At 33.5% G+C, this 22,654-nt stretch overlaps 1 protein-coding gene across 5 annotated transcripts in view; it reads right to left on the minus strand.

Annotated features, from left to right (window-relative positions):
* Nucleotides 1-3,963: 3,963 nt before the first annotated feature.
* Nucleotides 3,964-22,654, minus strand: part of Mapk8 (mitogen-activated protein kinase 8) — a 113,950-nt gene continuing 95,259 nt past the window's right edge. For 2 of the 5 annotated variants that reach the window (XM_027947901.3, XM_071611283.1), the window contains 7 exons: nt 17,040-17,205; nt 13,263-13,334; nt 11,794-11,976; nt 11,382-11,506; nt 10,795-10,858; nt 7,769-7,846; nt 3,964-4,119 (listed from right to left, as the gene is read on the minus strand). In XM_027947901.3, coding sequence (XP_027803702.1) covers nt 3,974-4,119; nt 7,769-7,846; nt 10,795-10,858; nt 11,382-11,506; nt 11,794-11,976; nt 13,263-13,334; nt 17,040-17,205 — 834 coding nt within the window. In that variant the 3' untranslated portion in view covers nt 3,964-3,973. Of the gene's footprint in view, nt 4,125-7,768; nt 7,847-10,794; nt 10,859-11,381; nt 11,507-11,793; nt 11,977-13,262; nt 13,335-13,699; nt 13,772-17,039; nt 17,206-22,654 lie in introns of those variants that run through there. The other 3 variants (XM_071611285.1, XM_071611286.1, XM_071611287.1) reach the window with 3 other exon arrangements.

Raw genomic sequence — 22,654 nt, forward strand, 5'->3', positions numbered from 1 at the left:
CATTCGGCTAAAAGATTAACAGCTTCTCAAAAATATACCAAATATTGGGCCTACAAAAGTAATTTATTTCTTCGTAAAATTTACTAAGATTTACTCCTTTTGTAAAATGTAAAGAATGGACTGATACCACGAGCAGGTTTCTACTTACAAAAACAGACAGTAATAATGTCAACAAGCACATCTAACACAATTTTCAAGATATACAGTGAAAGATTTTACACGTGAGTGTCTCTTACTGATGCAAGGTATATATTTTACATACTTACTGGTATTTTTTCAACATTGGCTATAAAGTATTCAAAGCACATTTATAATTCACACTCAGTAAAGGTCTAACAGGGCAACAGCTTACTTGGGAAAGCATAGAAAATTAGTGTGAGGTAGTTCAATAAAAACCTAGTTTCATTTTAAGTCATTGTGAGAATAGAATATTGTGCAAAACTAATCCACAGGTAATATTTCTCAGAAGTTTCAGTAATGAAGAGAATCTAAATCAGAAATGGCCAGAAAGTGTTACTCTTACTAGACTCTCCTTAAGAGCACTTTACTAAGAGCAGTTACTTTGAAATTGACTAGGACTTTTGTTTTCCTTATGAGTTTTCCAATCTTACCCCAAACTATACATTTCTGCTTCAATGCCCTTTACCTCTTCATCTTTCTCGCTATTTTATTAAGGACAAGTTAGTTTCCTGTGAGTCAGGAAAATCCTAAAAGAGATCAGTAGAAACACGATGCACGCTAAAATGCAACAGGCTATATGGAGAGGCAACATTTAAGAGGGCTGCTAATGACAGAAGGTGGTGCTTGGTTTTCTACTTCACTGGTAAGAGAGGTTTACTGGGGTCACAGGGTGTCATGCATCCACTCTACAGCTAATGTGTGACTAATGAACAACACTCACAAACTACAACAGTATTCTTGAAAATATACTATGTTTTAACCTCAAAATGTTGTGCAGGCTAGTGCCTAGGCAACACTGAATAGTCTTCATACATGTAGCAGATACTGGCCAATAGTATTTGTAACCCAGGAAACAGCTTCACTTGCCTGCTGCTGATTTCACTACCAGACACTGATATATTCTTCATCTTATCTTTTTGGACAACCTGGCAAGATTAGCCCAGAACAGAATAACAAAAAAGCTTATAGGAAAGTCTGCTGCTTTGTACACAATCAAGCTTCTCTGTATTGTTAAGGAGGCTGCGTGACAGCTTTCTCCTTTGAGAGGCTGGTCTTTCCTAGAAAGTCTGGTGTAAGCACATTGCGTCTTTACCAACTTGGAAGAGCGCACACCAGGAGCAATCAGCAGCTGAAGGTGCGTGACACAATGAAAATTGTTCAGCAAATAGTATGAAAGAGCTTAAATGCTCTATGTATATTATAATTTAGCAATTTCAATGACATGATCAGTTTACAAATGATTACTATATATTAGAGAGTAAGAACTGTAACTAGGAAGATGAGGAATAAAGAATCAGTATCTTTTCAAATTTACAAAGTTAAGTCATAAGTCTCAGCTAAAATAATTTTCTGACAGTAAGATGATGGGTATATTAAGTGTATAAAATTGAAAAACAAAATAAGAAAGTGGCTTAATACAAGTACTGCTTGACAGATATTTGTAATTTCTTCAAAAACAGATGTAAAACACTTTAAGACTCTAAAAGAAAAAGTACCAGTACATAGTTAGTTTAATAAATTTAAGCAAAAAGGGGAAGCTGTATTTAGACAATATATTTTTCAGACCTAGGGCACTCAAGATTTAACAACCAGACCTTGGTTTTAGGATATAACTGGTTAGCAGTTTGGTTTACATTAAGCAATAGGTTTTTTTTTTTTTTCTTTCAATTCAACTGAAATATGATGGTTGGCAAGTGGGAGCTGGCATTTACAACAAATGATATAGTCAAAATACCTGGTATTCCTTGCTTAACCAACATCTGAATCAATAGAGATGGCATATCAGCAATGAAATATAAAATATGGGAACCTTTTAAAGGCATGTCAGCTGTTAAAGTGCAATAGTGATATAATCTACCCTAGAGAAAATAAAGTTAATTAACTATAAAACTAATATGAACTGAGAATACACTCATGCTCAAATTTCTAGAATTGTGAATCCAATCCTATATAACTCAAGAGGGTTACAGTCTCAAAACTCTAATTTTCCTAATAAAATTAATGCACCATGTTGTATGACTAGAAAAGGGATCATTACCAAGTTTGGGAGGCAAGAAATCATGACTTGAACCCATCAAAAACAAGCTTGCTATTTCAAAGTATATAAAAAAGCTAATGTATTTTAATCTTAAATATTGCACATTAACAATGACCTAAAATATCTAACTAAAAAGGAATTTTGCACTAAATATATGAATAAAATGCCAAGCGAACTTTCAGACATTTGCTGAGCTGCACCTATTCTTGCTCCTGTTGGAAATGAATCCCGATGGGCTTTCCGCCCAGAACCTTGCCATTTACGTAAGTAAGCATTTCCCAGTTCATTACATGAAATCCCTCGTTTTAGACATAACATAAGGTGCGTGGGGCCATTACAGATAATGTAGTTCAGAAATAATGAGACCTCAATGACACTTTACCTAGGAAAAATTCAGTTATAGAGAAATAATTCTGCAGATATAAAATGTAAACAGTTAACACACACCTGTCAGGAGCAGCACCATTCTTACACTATTCAACGTCCACATTGCGTGTTATATATTGGAAATCAGGTATAAAAAATGAAAGACTCAGACTAAGTAACCACCATTTATGCCTGCTCTGCTCGATGTGAAGAAACAGTCCTTAGAAAATGATATCCTATATATGGCTGTGTGCTACTATTTTCAGATGAACGGTATATTGCTCATTTGATACGTCACCTACACAAATCTAAGTAGGCTTTGAAACCTCCTGACAGCTGATATAAATGACTATACTACAGGCAGAATCAAATGGCCAGAAACACCATGAGAACTGGTGCTCAACTGACTAACCCTCCAATAGTTTTGAAACCAGAAAGGTCTAAGGGACAAGGCTGAAGAAAATGTGGAGCCAGACTTTAGACCACTGCTAGGACCTATAGCCTGAGACTAACTCAGTGTGTACAAAAACAGGCTCATAGCTAGTATAAGTGAACCATCTGTTTATTTGCATTGAAATGTATTATTCATGAAGTATCCTCTTGACTTTATGTGATCATAGCTTTGAGCATGCCACAAATTTTCAGAATACACTATATTCCTTGACTTTTTGTTGGGTGGGTGGGGAGAAAAGAAGGTGGTGGTACACTCCTGGCACTTGAAAGACACGCTCTCAGTTATTCTGCCATTTAGATGATGGGGCTTTTGCCAAAATTCAGGTAGGATTGCCTACCCATTGCTGTATCTAAATTAGGATTGGCTGGTAGCAAACAATGGAGGTCTCTTGCCACGTTCATCATTTACAGTAGTTATTCCTGAATATAACTGGCTACAGGTGATTTTCCCTCACTCCTCTGGGGTTATTTCATTGATAAGCATATAACCCTGAAGGATAGTATCATGAACAAAACATCTGAAATAAATTCTAATAAAAAAAACTATAAAAATCTTAAATAATTCATGATATAGGCAAGTCACCACATAATAGTTGCTTTGATAAACAAAATCTTACAAATTCAGTAAAAAAAAAATCAGCAGCATAGATAAAGCAAATATGCAAAAAATTTAAAACATGATAAAATAATTAGGTTTACATTATACAGTTAATTACAGCAAAAAATACAATACAGTTTTGTTGCTGTTTTAAAACACAACTTAGATTTTAAATTACATCACTTGAAAATAAAAAAAATAAACTACTTTACTACAAAATGAATTCTACATTTTTTTGAAAAATCACTCAAAAATAAGACCACTGAATTGTTTTCAAAGTAGTTCTATCAATGACTAACCGACTCCCCATCCCTCCCACCCCCCCAAGGCCCAAGTAGTCATCTACAGCAGCCCAGAGGTCCAGCTGATGCTTCTAGACTGCTGTCTGTATCTGAGGCCAAAGTCGGATCTGTTGACATTGAAGACACATCATTGACAGACGACGATGACGATGGATGCTGAGAGCCATTGATCACTGCTGCACCTGTGCTATGAGAAACAAAACAGCAAATCAGTTGCAGACAGAGTTGCAGACCGAGCTACTTGCATTGTACTACCTCCAGTGGTTGATATAATTTTTCTCTTAGGTTTAGAAGGCTCAATAAAGACAATCACAAATGATATTAAATATAACACTAACTTACAAATGTTGTTATATGCAAACTATGAGGTGAGAATTCTGAAAATGTCTAGAAACTTGGAGTCCTATCCTTTTTACTAACTTGTTTCTCAGTTTAATACAAGAACTTAGAGACCAGGTCACATTTAGAAATAGTTCTGTAGCAAGATCCATCAAGGAGGGCTTCAGGCTTGTATGTAAATAATACTGAAAATACATGTAAAATTCTCTATATTACATTTCGATGGAGAGAGAATCTCAAAGACCTGAGTGACTAAAAAAAGTTAAAAAACTACTGCCCTATAGAAAATTATTTATGATATTTTGTCACTAAAAAGACAGTCCAAATAATATTTTTGATACATTTTGTGGTAAAGCAAAACCCAACAAAAAGAATAAAATCATTTTAATCGGGAGGGACCTTAGTTCAACTGATCCAGTTTGCATGAGGTTATGTGACTTGACAGGGTAACTCAAGTGGTCTAGTTAGTAAACTCAGTCTTATTTCAATTCTAATAAATACTTGATAAATAAAATATGCATTTACAAACCAGATAAAGATTGGTGCAAACTGTTTCATTACTCCCAAGTAGTACCTAACAAGTATTTTCTGGATTTTAAAAAGTAATAGGAATACTTGACCTAGAGAGAGAAATCTTCTGAAGATGTTTGGACTGGTAAGGTGGAAGGTCTGACACCAGGGGTGGGGGGATGTGTTAATGGCAACTCATACTAGGTAAATAATTTTGAACCAAAGGATCAACTAAATAAGGGTCATTCCAAATCGGAATAAATTAAGTTACAGAAATATTATTAAGAACACATTTGTATAAAAGCAATGCTACCAGCTGAATGCAGTGGCATGCCTGTAATCCCAGCTGCTCAGGAGGCTAAAGCAGGAGGATCACAAGTTTGAGGCCAGCCTGGGAAACTTAGGAGACTGTCTCAAAATAAAAACAAAAAGGGTTGGCGATCAAGCCCAGTCGTAAAGCACCCTGGGTTCAATCCCCAGTATCACAAAACAATGGTATCCGACCAAACACTGAGCAGAATTTATGAGGGTGAGGATCAGGTACCAAAAAATGCGGAAACCAAGCAGATTAAAAACCTCTACTCTTTGGCCCAGCATATTTCAGGGTTTGATTATGTCTAATGATGAGCAACAAACACTTAAATACGGAAGTTCTTCTGAAAGTTTGTCTTCAAATTTAACAAGGAAACAGGCAGGTAATAGAAAAAGACAAATCTTTATGGCAGTGGAGAAGGAAGTGAGAGATGGAAGGAATGGAACCATAGGGGCAGCACAGGTGGTCTGAGCTGAAATGTGAATGGCAAGCAGGATGTGAGGATGTGAGGCAAGAACAGGATGATAACCTCCTGGGTTCCAGAAAGGCCCATAGGGTTCCCAGCCAAAGCAGAGCTGAGATTGTATACTCTTTATAGTTCAATCAATTACAACATTACAGAATGTGCCTCTTCTGACAGAACAATATAGTATATAACTCTTATGTCTTACACAGCTAATTCTAAGACTTTTATCAAAACGTTCAAATCATAAAAAAGAATCCCAACATATATACTTTTTATATAGGCCTCTAGAGTTCAGGATCCCCTTCATTTTAACCAAATTTCTGAACCCGATAAACATGAACTTTTAAGTGTATCACTTAACTAACTTGTTAATCTGAAAATCAAATACCTAAGAAAAAAGACTTGTTTTCTCTGAAATTTAAAGCCATACAACAAATTCTCAAATATCGGTGTGGCAATATTATGGAAACTCTTCAATCTCAGATAATTGAGTGACTTCCTTCTCAGACAAGTCTCTATACACTCAAGACAGGCAAACTCATTTTCATTATCAACCAAATTGAAACATTTATAGGTAGGCAATACACTGGGAAAAATAATATTATTCATTTTAAAGAACAAGTGGAAATGGTTTTGTAATTATCTGACACTTTCTGGTTTTGTACATAATCAAAACCTGAATATTTTTATTATAGTCTAATTTACTGAAATTCTTCATTGCAAGCCATGAGATGAGAATCCAGAAAATGTCTAGAAGCCTCAAGTTTTATCTTTTCTACTTATTTTGTGACCATAAGCAAATGATATCCAAGATTCAAACTATTCACTTATTAATTAAGAAGAAAAAAAATTTTCTATCTCATGAGATAGAATACATGACATTTAAGATGTGCCACTTACCATGATGGTATGCCAAAGTATAAAACTGAGCCAAGTAAAAACTTTCCAAATTCCACCGAGCCTCCATCACAAATAATTCACTTCACTACCACTATGTTAGCAATACAAAACTAAATAAGAACTATACCATCCAAGCTTTTAATTTGTTATGAGTAAATTTTACCCAAACAGATAAAAGCTGTCAGAACCAATTTATACTTTCTTTTTTTTTTTTCCAATTTATACTTTCAACAGGATCTATATTATAGATTTGGAAGACTGCATTCCTGATAAAGGACCTAAAATACATAGTTCTAATAAAATATAACCAAAAATGTCAAAGGAGGCTACCAAAATTATTTAAACAATTATGTTTATAGTACAACAAAACGGGCTTCTGAAACTACAGCTAAAAATCTTACCTATAAATAAAGTGCTAGATATGATACACTTTTTTCCTTAGAACACTAAATCCTTAGACCATTTATTTAATCCTTAGAAGAATTAAAATGGCATAGTTTTACTCAAAATCAAACCTATCTAAAGAAATACTACTCAGCCTTTGAAGCTCAGATCAAATTTTACCTCTTCCATATAACTGTCCTAACCTCTGCTTCGAGGGGCAATACATTCAGAAATTATTTCATTATCTTCTACCTAATAGATTTTGAAACTTTTTCCCCCTAAAATAATAGCTTCCTCATCTATAGAATGTGTATAATAATCTCTCAGAGTCTGAGGGATGAATGAAATAAAGAATATGAACCACCAGTGTCTAGTTATTATGTTGTGTGCTTAACATGTACGTTTCCTGACATTTAACCTTTTCCTTCATTTCTTTATACTTTTACATAAACCAAAATTAAATTAAGACTAACTTACAATAAAAGAAAATGTTTTAACTCCTATAAACTAGTTTTCTTCATAGAGTGAATGCTTTCTAGTGGTGGTCTTAATGGCACTGCTTTAGTTCAACAAATCAATTTATCCAAAGCAAAGACTGTTAAAACTATATAAAGGTAAACATATTGAATTTTGAAAAATTTCTCCTTTAAATACAAGGCAACAATGCCAACAAAAAAGGCCTTAAGTTCTTCAATAGAATGTCAGTATCAGAGAAAAAGATAAGCACTTTATGAAGTCAGTTACTGATTATATCAGTACATTGTATCAGGACAACAGTATATTGATATTTCAAATTTAAGCACCCCAATTGTAATTTGAATAAGGTAGTAAGTATGGAAAGAACTGCAGGTTTCAGGCCACTGAAGATTACAATGCAAGAAGTAAAATGACTCTCAACCATATTTATATTGTAACCAACCTAAAGGAGAGGGCTGCCCTCGTATAACTCCATTCTTGGTTCTCTCCTCCAAGTCCATCACTTCTTTGTATATCAATTCTGAAAAAGATGGAAAAAATAAACTTCAAAGTCTGAGAGCCAATCTCACAATATACATTATGTTTTAATTCAAAATTTTTATACACATTAAGTGTAAAATATATTTAACAATATTTCAAATATTATCTTTATAGTGACAGAGGGACCATGTCAGCCTGAGATTCATGGGTGTTAATAACGGTTTCCTGATTTTCAACCACAAATTATATTCAAAGAAAGTAAAAACCTCTGCAGTAACCTGTAATTAATGTTTTGCAAGTTGGTTTAAGGACAGAACTGAGGTCAGAAGTTTTATCTTTTTTCTCTGCCAACCCCTAATACTACACTGTTACCACATCACCCAGCATTCTGTACTAAAGATACTTATTTACTTCTGCCTCAGTGAGTGCTTGAATTAAGTGTTTCTCTTGTTAAATTCTACTTCATGAGCTCTGGAATAGTGTGTGGTACAATGGAGGTACTCAACCATATACTCATTGTAAAGAATCTAGACATTTCTTTAATTAGAGTGGAATATAAACAAAATTTTATTTAAAAACAAAAAGCAGGTACACTTCAACTCCTTATGTGTAGTGCCAGCATGACATGCTATCACTGCCAAGAACATTCCTCCATAGGAATCTTGTTCTTTTTCTAGGCATGGGGATAAGATGTAGACCACTGTGAGAATGGCTTTAGCTGAAGAGGCACAAGGTGCTATCTGATGTGTATGTTCCTTGTACCCCATTTTCTTCTAAGTGATGCTGAGTGCAGTTTGAGTCTGAACATCTACTTAAGAATAACCTCTGGTAAATGCTCTACCACCATTAGTCATTATCCTTGGTTTATAGAATCTTGAGAATTATTTAAAAGCAATGAAACTTCTTCTGAGAAAAATGTACAAGACAAAAATGATGCACGGAAATTCAAGAAGTCTATATAATTTCTGAAGTTTAAATTTCTTATAAAGAATCTCTGACTACAGGATATGACAATATTTATGTTGGCAAAAGATAAAGTAAGTGGAGATACTGGAATGAAGCTAGAGATATCTATCTTTGCTTGCTATGGTAACCTTGGACTTTGAAGAAGAAAAATACAAAGTCTTGATAGACTTTTTTTTTGTTGTTTGTTTGTTTGTTTTAAGAAACAAAAGGAATAATAAACATCTCTCTTTCTTTCTTTAAGATAAAAAGCACTTGTTTGTGAAAAGGGATTCAGACAGAAGAAACAAAGCCAATAAGAAGTACTAATAAGGCAAAGCTATCTATAGTAAATGGCTTTGGCAGTGGATTTTTCTATCTGCCTTTGACAGCTTAAACTCTAATGCAGACATTGAAAAGGGCAGTTTGTATATAACTACAGAAGTGTATGTGGGGCTAGAGAAAAAGACTCACAATAAAGTTAAACATTTTAGCATAATGGAAAGACCACAATATATCATTACACTGTAAATGAAAATTCTTTATTCCATGCCTTTAAGATGTGTTTCTTTTCCAATTTAATATCTCTGAAATTGGTTACATTTTAAAATCAGTGGTATAGTACAACTGGAAGTGTTTCCTGACATAATTCTATGAAATACCATAAATGTCTATTATAAATTAATGGGATATAAAAATATCAGGTGAATATTTTAATAACTATTTGGGTCCAGAGTTATATACTTGTATATTACTTAGTACATATTCAGATGCACTAGGCTGTACTTAAGTCTATCATTCTGTTGTGCTCTGTTAACCATGAGTCTCCTAAGCTCAACTCAGAGAAAATAAGTATCAAATCCAATCTTTCCAAAATAAATTTACAGATAGGGTTATACCTCCCTATTTTCTTTTGCCCAAGATACTTAGCTCTTTGTAACAGATCTTCTGCCTCCATTTTAAGGTAAATAAAAAAGGGGGTGTCAAGAGATTTGCTCAAAAGTCACACAGCTACAAAAATGGTCAAACACTAAATGACAACAACACAGATAGAGGTAAACACGATCTAAAAGTTACCTAGCCCAAATGTCCCAAAAGAGCTTTAAAAAATATATATTTTAACATTTCCATGACTATTGAAGTATTAATGTTCTATTGCATTAATAAGGTAGACTAAAACTACTACATTAGATGTGCAAAGACACTACCGTTAATTTCTCTGGAAAGGAATTTAGAAATAATTGAAAACAGCCTTTGGCTCAGCACATCTAGAACTGTTCTTATAGGCATGTTTTCATAAATACTGTGCATATGTGCACATGAATACAACAGAGCGAGCTGTCTGTAAGAGTAACAGACAAGACCTACTTTAAATGCTCTTCAAGAGGAAGTTGGACACAAAGATTGTGACACATGATTACTGAACAACATTTACCAGCTATTAAACCAAATGAAGCAGTTATGTGGACCAAGAGTCATCTTTAAGAGGTATAATCATATCAGCAAAGCAAATGTGCAGAGTTTAAAATCATTTGTGATTAAAAAATGATACAAATATGTACTAATGTACAAATGATTTTAAACACCTATAATCCCACTGGCTCAGGAGGCTTAGGCAGGAGGATAGCAAATTCAAAGCCAGCCTCAGCAAATTAGCAAGACTCTGTCTCAAAATAAAAAAAATAAAATAAAATAAAAAGAGCTGGGGGATGTAACTTAGTGGTAAAATGTACCTGTGTTCAATCCTGGTACCAAAAATAACAAACAAACAAACAAAAAAGCTTATCAGGGTGGAGACACTGAACACATTTGTATAAACAGACTACAGAAGAAAACACTAATGTGTTTGGGGTGGAGAACTTGGGAAATCAAGACTAAATCAGGTCAGGAAGGAGACTTACTTTACACTTTTGTAAAAAGAATAATCAAATTATTAAATATAAGTTATGAAAATGGAAAATATCATTAATTTCCTTAGGATAAAAAATAAATCACTACAAAATGCCAGATACTTTCTTATTTTTCTAAGAATCTAATGAACATTACCTTTCCACTCTTCTATTGTGTGTTCCCTTTCATCTAACTGCTTATCAGGGATCTTTGGTGGTGGCTGAAAAATAAAAAGTGATAATTAATAACTGAGTCAGTTTACTGGGAGTATATGCTTCTTTATAATTACCTGAAACATTAGTCAAACAGAAGACTTGAAAAATGCAAGACTGACTGATCATCAACAAACTTCTCATGTAAACTAGTTCTGGAAGACTCCTGCAATGCAGGAAGAAATATTTATCTTTTTCTTCTAGCTTCTGAAATTTTCACATTTTATTTATATCATAGAATTGGGATATGATTATTTGTTTTATAACTAAGTTAGGATGTTCCACAGAGCACTCCCCATCCTAGCTCCTCTGATCAGGTGGCAAGGCCAGAAAGTGAGACACACAGAGGGAGGCAACTTTACTTTTGTGTAGGAGATGCCTGGGGAATGCCCATTAGCTTAAGGTAATCTTCATGCAAACACAGAAAAGCACTATCATCTGTCTATATTTTCAAAAGTTTCCTCCAAACCTAACTAATTCTGACTCTAAGAATGCACTCTGTTCTTCAAACATGGAGAAAAAAAAACTTACAGCTTCTGCTTCAGAAGGATCATACCAGACATTGATGTATGGATGCTGAAGAGCTTCATCTACAGAGATCCTTTTAGATGCATCTATGACCAGCATTTTGGATAACAAATCCCTTGCCTGACTGGCTGTAAAAATAATGATGTTAATGTGTACCTATTTGTAAAGATTCCTAAATTATCACTGATTCCACAAACTTGAGAGTGTCATTTAAGAAGCACGTTTTTAAAAGTATAGTTTTTAACTTTAAAACCAGATCATACATATAATAAACAGTATAAGATTAAAGATAAAAATAACCAAAATTTCATTTTGTTTCTCCACCCAGAGATAATCTTTGATTGTATCCCATAAGAATATGAATACACAAATGCACACACAAATGGAATTTGATGTATATGTTTATAAAAATTACCTTTAAGTTTGTTGTGTTCTGAGTCAGCTGGGAAAAGTACATCAGGGAAGAGTTTCTCAAAGCTATATCCAGCATATTTAGGTCTGTTTTCAACATAAGTCCTTACTGTTGGTTGTAGTTTCTTCATAAATTCAGGACACGGTGTTCCAAGCTGTTCAATAACTTTATTCCACTGATCAATATCTAATATCAAGTAGCTAAGAAAAATACTGCTTCTAATATTCAACACATTAGTCAATATTCATATTAAAATACAAAATGGAAATTTAAAAAATTTTATAAAAAGAATGTGGCAGTTATAAATTTCATATATCTCACAGCCACCTTGCAAAGGGCAATGATTATAGGTGGACAGAAATGAGCAATAAATAAGTTGTTAACCTTATTTATTGTGTGTGTGTGCACATGTATGTATATATGAATACTAATTTCACCCCCAAAATGGAAGTTTAAACTCACAAATTCTAAGTTATAAATAAATATAAATGTACAGTATTATCATTACTACTCATAGACTCTCTAAATGCAAACTGTACATAATCCTAATATATAGAATCTGCCTTTTCTTCCAGCTTATCAGAAAATGTGAATGTATTTCCTAAAGGATAATCTGTTCTGTTTTTTTTTTTTTTTTTGAGTTTTCTAAATTAACAGAAAATAAACAGAAATAAAAATGACTTTTTATGAAAGTGCATTTTATTTTGCTATTTTTTGTTTAGCTTACATTTTTTTTAATGCTCTGAAGTGTATAAAAAAGATTCAGTATTTCAGTAAGTTTTAAGATTAGAATTCCCTGATCTTATTCCTCCTAGTGTTTATACTCTAAGCCTAAAACTCTTTACTGTAACCTGGTGAATATTTCCATTCCTTTTCTTGAAACAATTACTTGTTGATAAATACATCCCTACTGATGTAAACACTAAAAGTAGTCAGATGGGAAAAAAAAGCATGAATGTAAATCTTATAATCACCACATAAAACTACTATTGCTCAAATTCTCACATGAAAGAATCAGTATGTTATGTTGAGTAATGAGAACAATCAAGACACAAAACACACAAAACATTAACAAAAAGGCAGTGAGGGGACAAAACAAAAGGATGGCCAGCAGCAACAGAAAATTTCAAAGCTCAAAGTAATTCTTAAGTATTTCTAGACTTACTCAAGTGTATAAATTATTATAAATTTTTAATGCAAGCCATGATTTTTTAAATGTAGGTTAAATAAATCAACTCAAAGCCAGCAAGTAACTGTGGATAATTACACTTGAGGACTTTTCAGAATTAACATATGAAAACAATAAATGAGGGAAAAGAAAGTCTATGTCAATAGCAGGTGGTATTTTGAAAGAGTAATTTAGCAATACTTGATATTAGGGAGAGACAAAATACATTATACCTGAAGGAGCTGAAGTACTGTCATACATTTTGACCTTTAGAAACTATATTTTAGGCCAAAGATAAGGATACGATCTGTACCTGGGAACAAAACACCACCTTTGATCATTTCTCCCATGATGCACCCAACTGACCAAATGTCAACTGAAAACAAAATGCAATGACATTAACATAAAGATTTTGGTTAAAATAAAAAGAAATATATAAACAGTAAAAAAAAAATCACGCACACCATGTATACTTTAAAATCATAAAAAGCATATAAAATAAAAATGAGTGACAGTGAATGTGCTCTGACTACCAGCAGAGACTGTATGTCCTACTGCCAAATGCAGCCTACAAATATTTCAGCTTCTTATCTGAACAATTTTTTGAACTATAACAGTCACAAAGTTTATGTCTGTTTTTAAAAAAACCTGTATGTATGAATGCAGCATATTCATTTTCATTAAAGAACATAAGGAAGTTCATCACCTAACTAATAATTTGCTGCAGCAGCACAAGGATACAGTCCCTTCCTGGAAAGAGGATTTTGTGGCAAACCATTTCTCCCATAATGCACCCCACAGACCATAAATCCACTATGTTTGCAGCACAAAAGAAGGAAAAGCAAAGCAAAAGGTCATTAAAATCAAAGAAGCAGAATATGATTGCATTATATAAAAACTGCAAAATATTACAAAAAAGAAAAAGTGATTTTAATTTCAGCTAATGAAATAATTTCAAAAACAAAATACTTTGTGAAAAGCTTGGTTCACAAAAGAAAACAAATTGTGGCATTTTAACTACATATCTAATTTTAAAGTGAGAGCTATGCACAGAAATAGTATAAAACCTGTATATTTCGTAACTGAGAATTTGTTTATAAAATATAAGAGAATCAAACACAAACTATAAATAAGGCTAAAATGTACATAAAATAGTAAAATTATGATATTATACATTATTTTGAAGCTCAACTGTGCATTACACTCTTTCTTTAAAAGTTAAAAGAAAAAGCATGAGCAGCGTAATTTATCTTATTAAAATATTTAATAGAAAAATGTCTCTGAATAATTACAGAAAATTTCAAACCAGAGTTCATAAATTTATTTATTTAATAAGTGGTATGTTTACTCTGAATTTAAAGTCAATTATTTTCTTGGCAACATCATTCTACATTTATTCTATTATCCCTAAAGGAACAAGTACATACAGAATGAAGAAAACAGAGTAAAGAAAAGCATACTTCTTATGTTTTCTACATAAGGTTTTTCAAATTCATAAAACCAAACTGCTTGGATTTAAGAAATTAGTTTTGGTAGGATATAGTATGAAAGTTCTTATTGCAGAGTTTCCTAGCACTTACCCTTGCCAACTTGAAAAGGGAGCCCTAATCAAGATGCTGCAAACAATCTGCTAGACAGAAAGAGGCAATTTTGGGATTTCCACCCATTTATTAAAACTAACCGCATACTCTAACATTTTATACCTTTGGGTCTGAATATCAGATAAAAGGAGAAAGAGTAGGTACTTGAAGTTTAATAGAAGAGGGAAAGAATGAGCAATTTAAAAGGAAAAGGCTTAGAAACTTAGATTTGGGTCTTGAAGTTTGAAGGCCCACATTCTTTAAGAGCAGAAGAAGAAACGGGCAGGACTAGATTTAAGAGAGATGTGTTCTTCATCCATGTTGCAGGATTTAGGAAATTTAAGTCTATACTTTCAAGCACATTCTTATAAGGAGACCATCAATTCACCGAAGTATGTTAGGAAATAAACGGGGAATAATTTTTGGTACTAAAGTTTCTCTAAAATTTCACATTAATGTATGCAAACCTTTTTATATTTCTAGTATGACTCAACTTTTGAGGATAAAATTTTAGAGGAACACCTGTAATCCCAGCAGCTCAGGAGGCTGAGCAAGGAAGATCTCGAGTTCAAAGCCAGCCTCAGCAAAAGTGAGGCTCTAAGCAACTCAGTAAGACCCTGTCTCTAAATAAAATACAAAATAGGGCTGAGGATGTGACTCAGTGGCCAAGTATCCCTGAGTTTAATCCCCAGTACCAAAAAAAAAATTTTTTTACAGGAAAAGTTAACATTGATAAATCAATTGATCAGAGAACAAATTTTTAAGGGTTTTCATTTTTGCCCAAAATCTGTAAGAATAAATCTTCTCCATAGACTTTACAGAAAAGAGGAAAGTAGCTAAATAACAAGGATGAAACTGATGTGGAAAACCTTCAGAAAAACAGTTTTAAACACAAAGATCTTAAAAGCTACTAGTATCAGAGAAGATATTGAGTCAGTGAAGAAACTAAGGCTTAAGTTTAGTTTTATAATTTGTACATAAAACTGAGCTGTGTTTAACTGCTTACTATTAGGCACTTTAAAATATACTTGATTATCCTACACTTTCCAAAACAGTCTGAAGTAGCCTGCAATAAAATACAGATAAAACAAAGTTGTTAAACTGGGGAGGGGTAGTCATTAAAAGAAAGAAATATTTATGTTAATCTTTGCAGGCTACTGTAGTTACCATAAGGAAGTATTACACTTGACTCAGTTTTCTGGGGAAGGGTGGGGATGCAATAAGATGATCTACATAATTCTTATGAGAGAAGAGTATTTCAACTCTTTTCTTTTCATGATAATTTCTGGTTGGGAGCTGCCCCAGGACCCTCACTGACATATTACACAATATCTATGATAACCAATAATTTCACTGCAAATGCAGAAGCAATCTTCATCCTGGTACTGAAGTTATCAATACCCAAACAAAACTTCAACTTTTAGGTAGAAAGTAAGAAAACAAAATAGCATGCTTACTTCAGAATAAAAGATTAACAGTCACTGTTTAAAATATTTACTTTGAGCTCACATACACCAAAAAGGAAATTAAGCTAAAATCCTAATTTCTGTCTTTAAAAAAATTTTTTTTTGGTACTGGGATTGAACCCAGGGGTGCTTTACAACTGGCCTGCATTCCCAGTCCTTTTTATTTTTTGAGACAAGTTCTTGTCAAATTGCTGAGGCTTGCCTCAAACTTGCAATCCTCCTGCCTCAGCCTCCCGAATTGCTGCAATTATAGGCATGTACCACCAAACCTGGCTTAAAATTCTAATTTCGTAGGTATCTTTTGTAAATAAATAAATAAATATATAATAATAATAATAATAATCTTGAAAATTGACTAATAGCTGCCTGAATCAAAGTGAACTACTGTTCCAGTTTTTTCACAGGAGTATTTTGGATGAAATTACCACACTTAGAAAGTTATAGTTTAATTCACTATACATACACAAAATACTATATGCCTTTTCCTTAAGATTAGACACAAGGCTTTGATGAAACATTATTGTTTCCTCCAAGAGATTCTTAATTATTCATCAGTTTTGCATAATGGCATTATTGTAGTTCTCAAAGTTTACACTAAATGCTCTGCTATTAACTTTGATTTCCTGGAATTGGAAATAAGAGCAAACCTTACTAATGGGCACTGAAATTACTAGTAAGATTGAATTCTGAGGTACACTATATACTTCCTCGTATATAGAAGTATTTGCTCATTTTCAAGCTATGGACAAGCAAAAAGCATACACATAGTTCTTTTTTCAGAGGCTAAGACAATTCTTTATCCAGTGGGAGTGCTGATGATTTAAGTATTAGCATTTTAGACTAACAAGGCCCCCATGTTTTCCCATTTATGATAAAACTTATAATAGTTATTTTCAAACTTGATACACATTTCAAACAGTGATACACATTTAATTCCATGCAATTTAACTTAAATATTTACCTAAAAAACCTAATAAACATCAATAACAAAAAACTAAATTTGAAGAGTATTTCAAATAAAAAGTGTGTGCTGACCGTTTTCCTTGTAGCCCATGCCTAGGATGACCTCAGGTGCTCTGTAGTATCGAGTCACTACGTAAGGTGTCATCATAAAACTTGTTCCTGCAGTTCTAGCCAGTCCAAAGTCAAGAATCTTCAAAGTGCAATCTGATTTTACTACTATATTACTGGGCTTTAAATCCTTCAAAACATAAAAATAAGAAATGATTGCTAAGATATATACAAAGATTCTGCAGTTCATAATTAAGCTTTCAATTCATGTTAACTGTTCATTCTTCTTAATTATAATATTACTGCACAGTTTCATCATAAAAAAGCAAACCTGAGAAGTCAGCTTAAAATTTACTTGTAAATTTAAAAATTTATAGTTTTTAGAAAGATTAGTAATTATTAGTCATTAGAAGAAGCTAGTATAATTTTATAATTTCTAGAAATTATTTTTAATTATTATTAGCTAGAAATTTTTAATCAAATAAGATTAAGAGATCTGGAAAGGCATCTTAAAGCTCAAACAAGAACTACTATGGTAAAACAAAGTCATATTAGTATTATATTCGTTTTGCATACTAACTTACCAGTTTTTTGACCCACAAAATTTTGAAATGAGTAACAAATATACCACTCATGGTAACTTTGAAATAATTCTTAAGCTTTTAGAAGCCCATTCTTTTGACAAAAGCAACAAGTGAATGATTAGACAGTCTGAAACTACTTTTAAATTCACTATGAAAATGGCATCAACTTCGTTGGAAAGTTACTTCTCAATGTTCAACTGAACAAAATATTACACATATAATTGATGTGTGTTATAAGAAATGCATTCATGAAAGTATTTTCTAGAACTAGGTTGTCACTTTATTTTGAGGGATGCACTATATTTCAAATTATCAATGTTGGAAAATAGCTGTCTAATAAATAGAGCACTGGGACAATGTATATTGCATAGTAATGTGCAGCCTGGCCACAGAAAAGGTAATACATGCTCTCTGAACATGGAAATTCATCTTTGCCCCTTGCTATCTTGCCTTGAGCTCTAGCAGGCAGACCCCTAAGAACCATGTCAATAGGGTTATGTTTTCCTTCCTTGTTTTCTGCTGGACCTGTCCAATGCATCGTCAGAAATGTGAAGAGAGGGGGCAGGGGTTGTGGCTCAGTGGTAGAGCACTTGCCTAACATGTGTGAGATCCTGGGTTCGATCCTCAGCACCACATATAAATAAACAAAGTTAAAAATCCATTGGCAACTAAAAAATATTAAAAAAAAAAAAGAAAAGAAAAGAAATGAGAAGAGAGGTCAAGGTATTTATTCTCTGTGATCCTTATGGCATATGCTACAAACTGGCTAAGACAGAATACCCACCCAGAGCCATACTTCTGCTGCTTCAGGACTTGCTGGTTTTGCTAGCAGCTGAAAATAATGAGGGGGTCAATAACTAACCTTCTGTTGGTCATTTTTGAGTGTTTTACCTTATTTGGTTAGTTCCCATAATTTCGTCTATCCCTTCACCTTAAAAAGATCCTTCTTTACACTCCCTTCAAATACATGTTTAATATGCCATTTTTTCCTGCTGAGGCCCTGTCTAATATATTGCCATTGAGAAACAGTCTCATAGCAAGCCATATATATAGGTGTGCATTTATATACATTTACACACATACACACAAACACATACATGGACTACATACAAACACACACATGTATGTACATACATATAATATTTTATATACATGTAAACAACATTTTACACCTAATGCAGAGTACAAATAATATATAGTTGGATATTTTTAGTTATTTACTCAAAATCCTTTTGTTCCTTGGCAGTCAGATAGTTCTACAAATGCTTGAAGTGGTAGAGAATCCACAATCATGCTATTTTTCCCACAATCTCTTTGTTGTTATAACTTGTTGGTACACCTTTGAAATATTGGATTCTAAGCTACAGGTATCATGAAGGAAAACAGACTACACAAGTGTCCTTGGAAATCAACAATGTTGATACAAACACAAGTTAAAGGGTCGCATTATTACAGATTTGATATAAATTCTCACCATAAAATGGTTAGATAATAAATGTGTCTTTGTTGGAATGAACTAAACCACTTGGCAAAGTTGGATGGAAAAAAGAGTACAGCCAATGTGCCTTACATGAACAGTAGCTGGTACCTTTAACAATTTCAGTGATGGCGTGGATAAACATGATTGTCTAGTTTCCAAATAATATACTTGAGGTTAAAAAAAAATGGGTATTTGTTGACTTGAATAATACGTATTGTAAATGCACAAATTATTCACAAATTTGCAGGTAAAGACAGGAAAAGATCTCATTGATTTGTTGGATTTCTTTTTTTTTTTTTTTTTTTGTTGGATTTCAAACAAGACATCTGCTTAGCATACCTTAATGAATGAGAACCCATCAGGAAGAAGAAAGCCTGATGTTCCCAGAACTATTGTCCAAGATATCAGATTTTGTGAGAAGCCATACCATTCCCAAACAGCAAGGGGGGAAAAAAAAAAGCCATGTTGGGGGAAATTGGCAACTTGTCAAAAATGAAAACTGCAGGGACACACCTATTATTCCAGAGACTTGAGAGGCTGAGGCCAGAGGATCACAAGTTTGAGGCCAGCCTGGGCAGTGAGGCTCTATCTCAAAATAAAACATTTAAAAGGTGGGGGGAGTCTGGGGATGTAGTCTGGGGAAAAAGCATTTGACAAAATACAGCATCCATTCATGCTCAAAACACTAGAAAAACTAGGGATAGTAGAAACAAACTTCAATATTGTAAAAGCTATATATGCTAAACCTAAGGCCAATATCATTCTAAATGAAGAAAAATAGAAAGCATTCCCTCTAAGAACTTGAACAAGACAAGGATGCCCTCTTTTACCACTTCTATTCAACATCATCCTTGAAAACTCCAGCCAGAGCAATTAAACAGAACAAAGAAATTAAAGGGATATGAATAGGAAAACAGGAACTCAAATTATCACTATTGGCTGAGGACATATAGAAGATCCAAAATTTTCCACCAGAAAATTTTAGAACTAATAAATGAATTCAGCAAAGTAGCAGGATATAAAATTAACACCCATAAATGAAATACATCAGTGGTGAATCCACTGAAAGAGAACACAGGAAAACCACCTCATTCATAATTTTAAGTCTCAAAAAACTAAAATATTTGGAAATCAATCTAACAAAAGAGGTAAAAGACCTATATAATGAAAACTACAGAACACTAAAAAAAGAAATTGAATTAACCTTAGAAGATGGAAAGCTCTCCCATGCTCTTGGATTGGCAGAATTAAGATTGTCAAAATGGACATAATACCAAAAGTGTTACACAAACTTAATATAATCCCCTATTCAAACCCCAATGACATTCTTCATAGAAACAGTAAAAGCAATCATAAAATTCATTTGGAAAACTGAGACCCAGAATAGCCAAAGCAATCCTTAGCAAGAAAAGTGAAGCAGGAAACATCACAATATCAGACTTTAAATTATAACTACAGAAGAATAGTAACAAAAATGGGATGGTATTGGCATCAAAATCAGACATGTAGATCAATAGTACAGAATAGAGGACACAGAGACAGACCCACATAAGTACAGTTATCTCATCCTAGACAAGGGCACCAAAAACATACATTGGATAGCTTCTTCAACAAATAGTGCTGTGAGAACTAGAAATCCATATTAGCAAAATGAAATTAGATCCCTGTCTCTCATCTTGCACAAAACTCAAAGTGGATCAAGGACTTAAGACACTAGAACAGAGACCCTGCATTTAATAGAAAAAAAACTAGGCCCAGATATTCATAATGTCAGCTTAGGAACTGATTTTCTTAACAAGGCCCCTAAAGCACAAAAAGTAAAATCAAGAATCAATAAATGGGATGGGATTCAAACTAAAAAGCTTCTTCTCAGCGAAGGAAAGACTCAATAATGTGAAGAGAGAGCCTACAGAATGGGAGAAAATCTTTAACACACACACTTCAGATCGAGCACTAATCTCCAAGATATATTTAAAAAACTTGAAAACTTAACACCAAAAAGAAAAAAAAAAAATCAATAAATGGACTAAGGAACTGAACAGACTTCACAGAAGAAATAAAATCTATCAACAAAAATAAGAAAAAATGTTCATCATCCCTAGAGATTAGAGAAATTCAAATCAAAACTATTCCAAGATTTTATCTCACTCCAGTCAAAATGGCAATTATCAAGAATAAAAGCAACAGTAAGTACTGGCAAGGATGTGGGGGGAAAAGGCACACACATACATTGCTGGTGGGACTGTAAATTGGTATAACCACTATGGAAAGCAGTATGGTGACTCCTTAGAAAACTTGAAATACAACCACTATTTGACCCAGTTATCCTACTTATTATATATCCAAAGGATTTAAAATCAGCATACTGCATTGACACAGCCACATCAATGTTTATAGCAGCTCAATTCACGATAGCTAAACTATAAACCAACCTCAGTGCCCTTCAATGAATGGCATAAATAAATGGGTAAAGAAAATGTGGTGTGTGTGTGTGTGTGTACACACACACACACACACACACACACACTGGAATATTACTCAGCCATAAAGAAGAATGAAATTATGGCATTTGTCAGTAAATGGATGAAGCTGCAGAATTTTATGCCAAGTGAAATAAGCTAATCCCTAAGAACTAAAGGCTAAACGTTTTCTCTGATATGCAGATGATAATTTACGATAAAGGGGAGGGCTAGTGAAGAATAGAGGAACTCTGGATTAGACAGAAGGGAGGGAAAGGGGTAGGAAGAATAGTAGAATGAATGACATTATTAACCAATGTGCATATATGATTATACAATCGGTGTACTTCTATAACATACACAATCAGAAGAATGAGAAGTTATACTCACTTCATTTATGTATGATGTTTCAAAATACATTCTATTGTCTATATAATTAATTAGAACAAATTAAAAAAAATCATTTCTTTGTATATTACATAACAAGTGTCCAATGTCCTATTTGTGGGATGGCGCGCGCGCACGCACACGCACACACACACACACACACACATATACGTATTATATGAGATACTAGATGGGAATGGTGGTGCAGGCCTGTAATCCCAGCAGTGAGACCCTGCCTCAAAATGAATGAATGAATGAATAAATAAAAATAAAGAGGGTTAGTGAGGTAGCTCAGTGGTACAGGGCCCCTGGGTTTAATACTAATACTGCAAAAGAGAAGAGGGGAGATAGTATATTGTCCCAGTATTCTATTCAAATGACTATATTTCTGTTCTCATAATAATAAAAGATATATAAGATGCAGATTATGATTATAATTTCTAACCTATTGTAATGACCTGTGTTGCTGAAATATTAATAGAATTGAAAATGTGGAATTTAATGGGCTAAAAAAATCTCACAATAAGCTTTACATACGTATACAAATCAACAATGGGCCATTCTGCCAATGCTGGCATATATAATTTGACCTTTTGAACTCGCATGATACTCAGTCTTAAAGGACCCAATAGCCAGCCATTTATCAGACTTCCCATCTGACTTCCCACATGAAATCACAAAAATTTGCTCATAAAATTTTTATCTGCCTGGAGAGACAAGGCACACTGT

The sequence above is a fragment of the Marmota flaviventris genome, chromosome 4 (assembly GCF_047511675.1).
Source record: "Marmota flaviventris isolate mMarFla1 chromosome 4, mMarFla1.hap1, whole genome shotgun sequence".
Taxonomy (NCBI): Eukaryota; Metazoa; Chordata; class Mammalia; order Rodentia; family Sciuridae; genus Marmota; species Marmota flaviventris.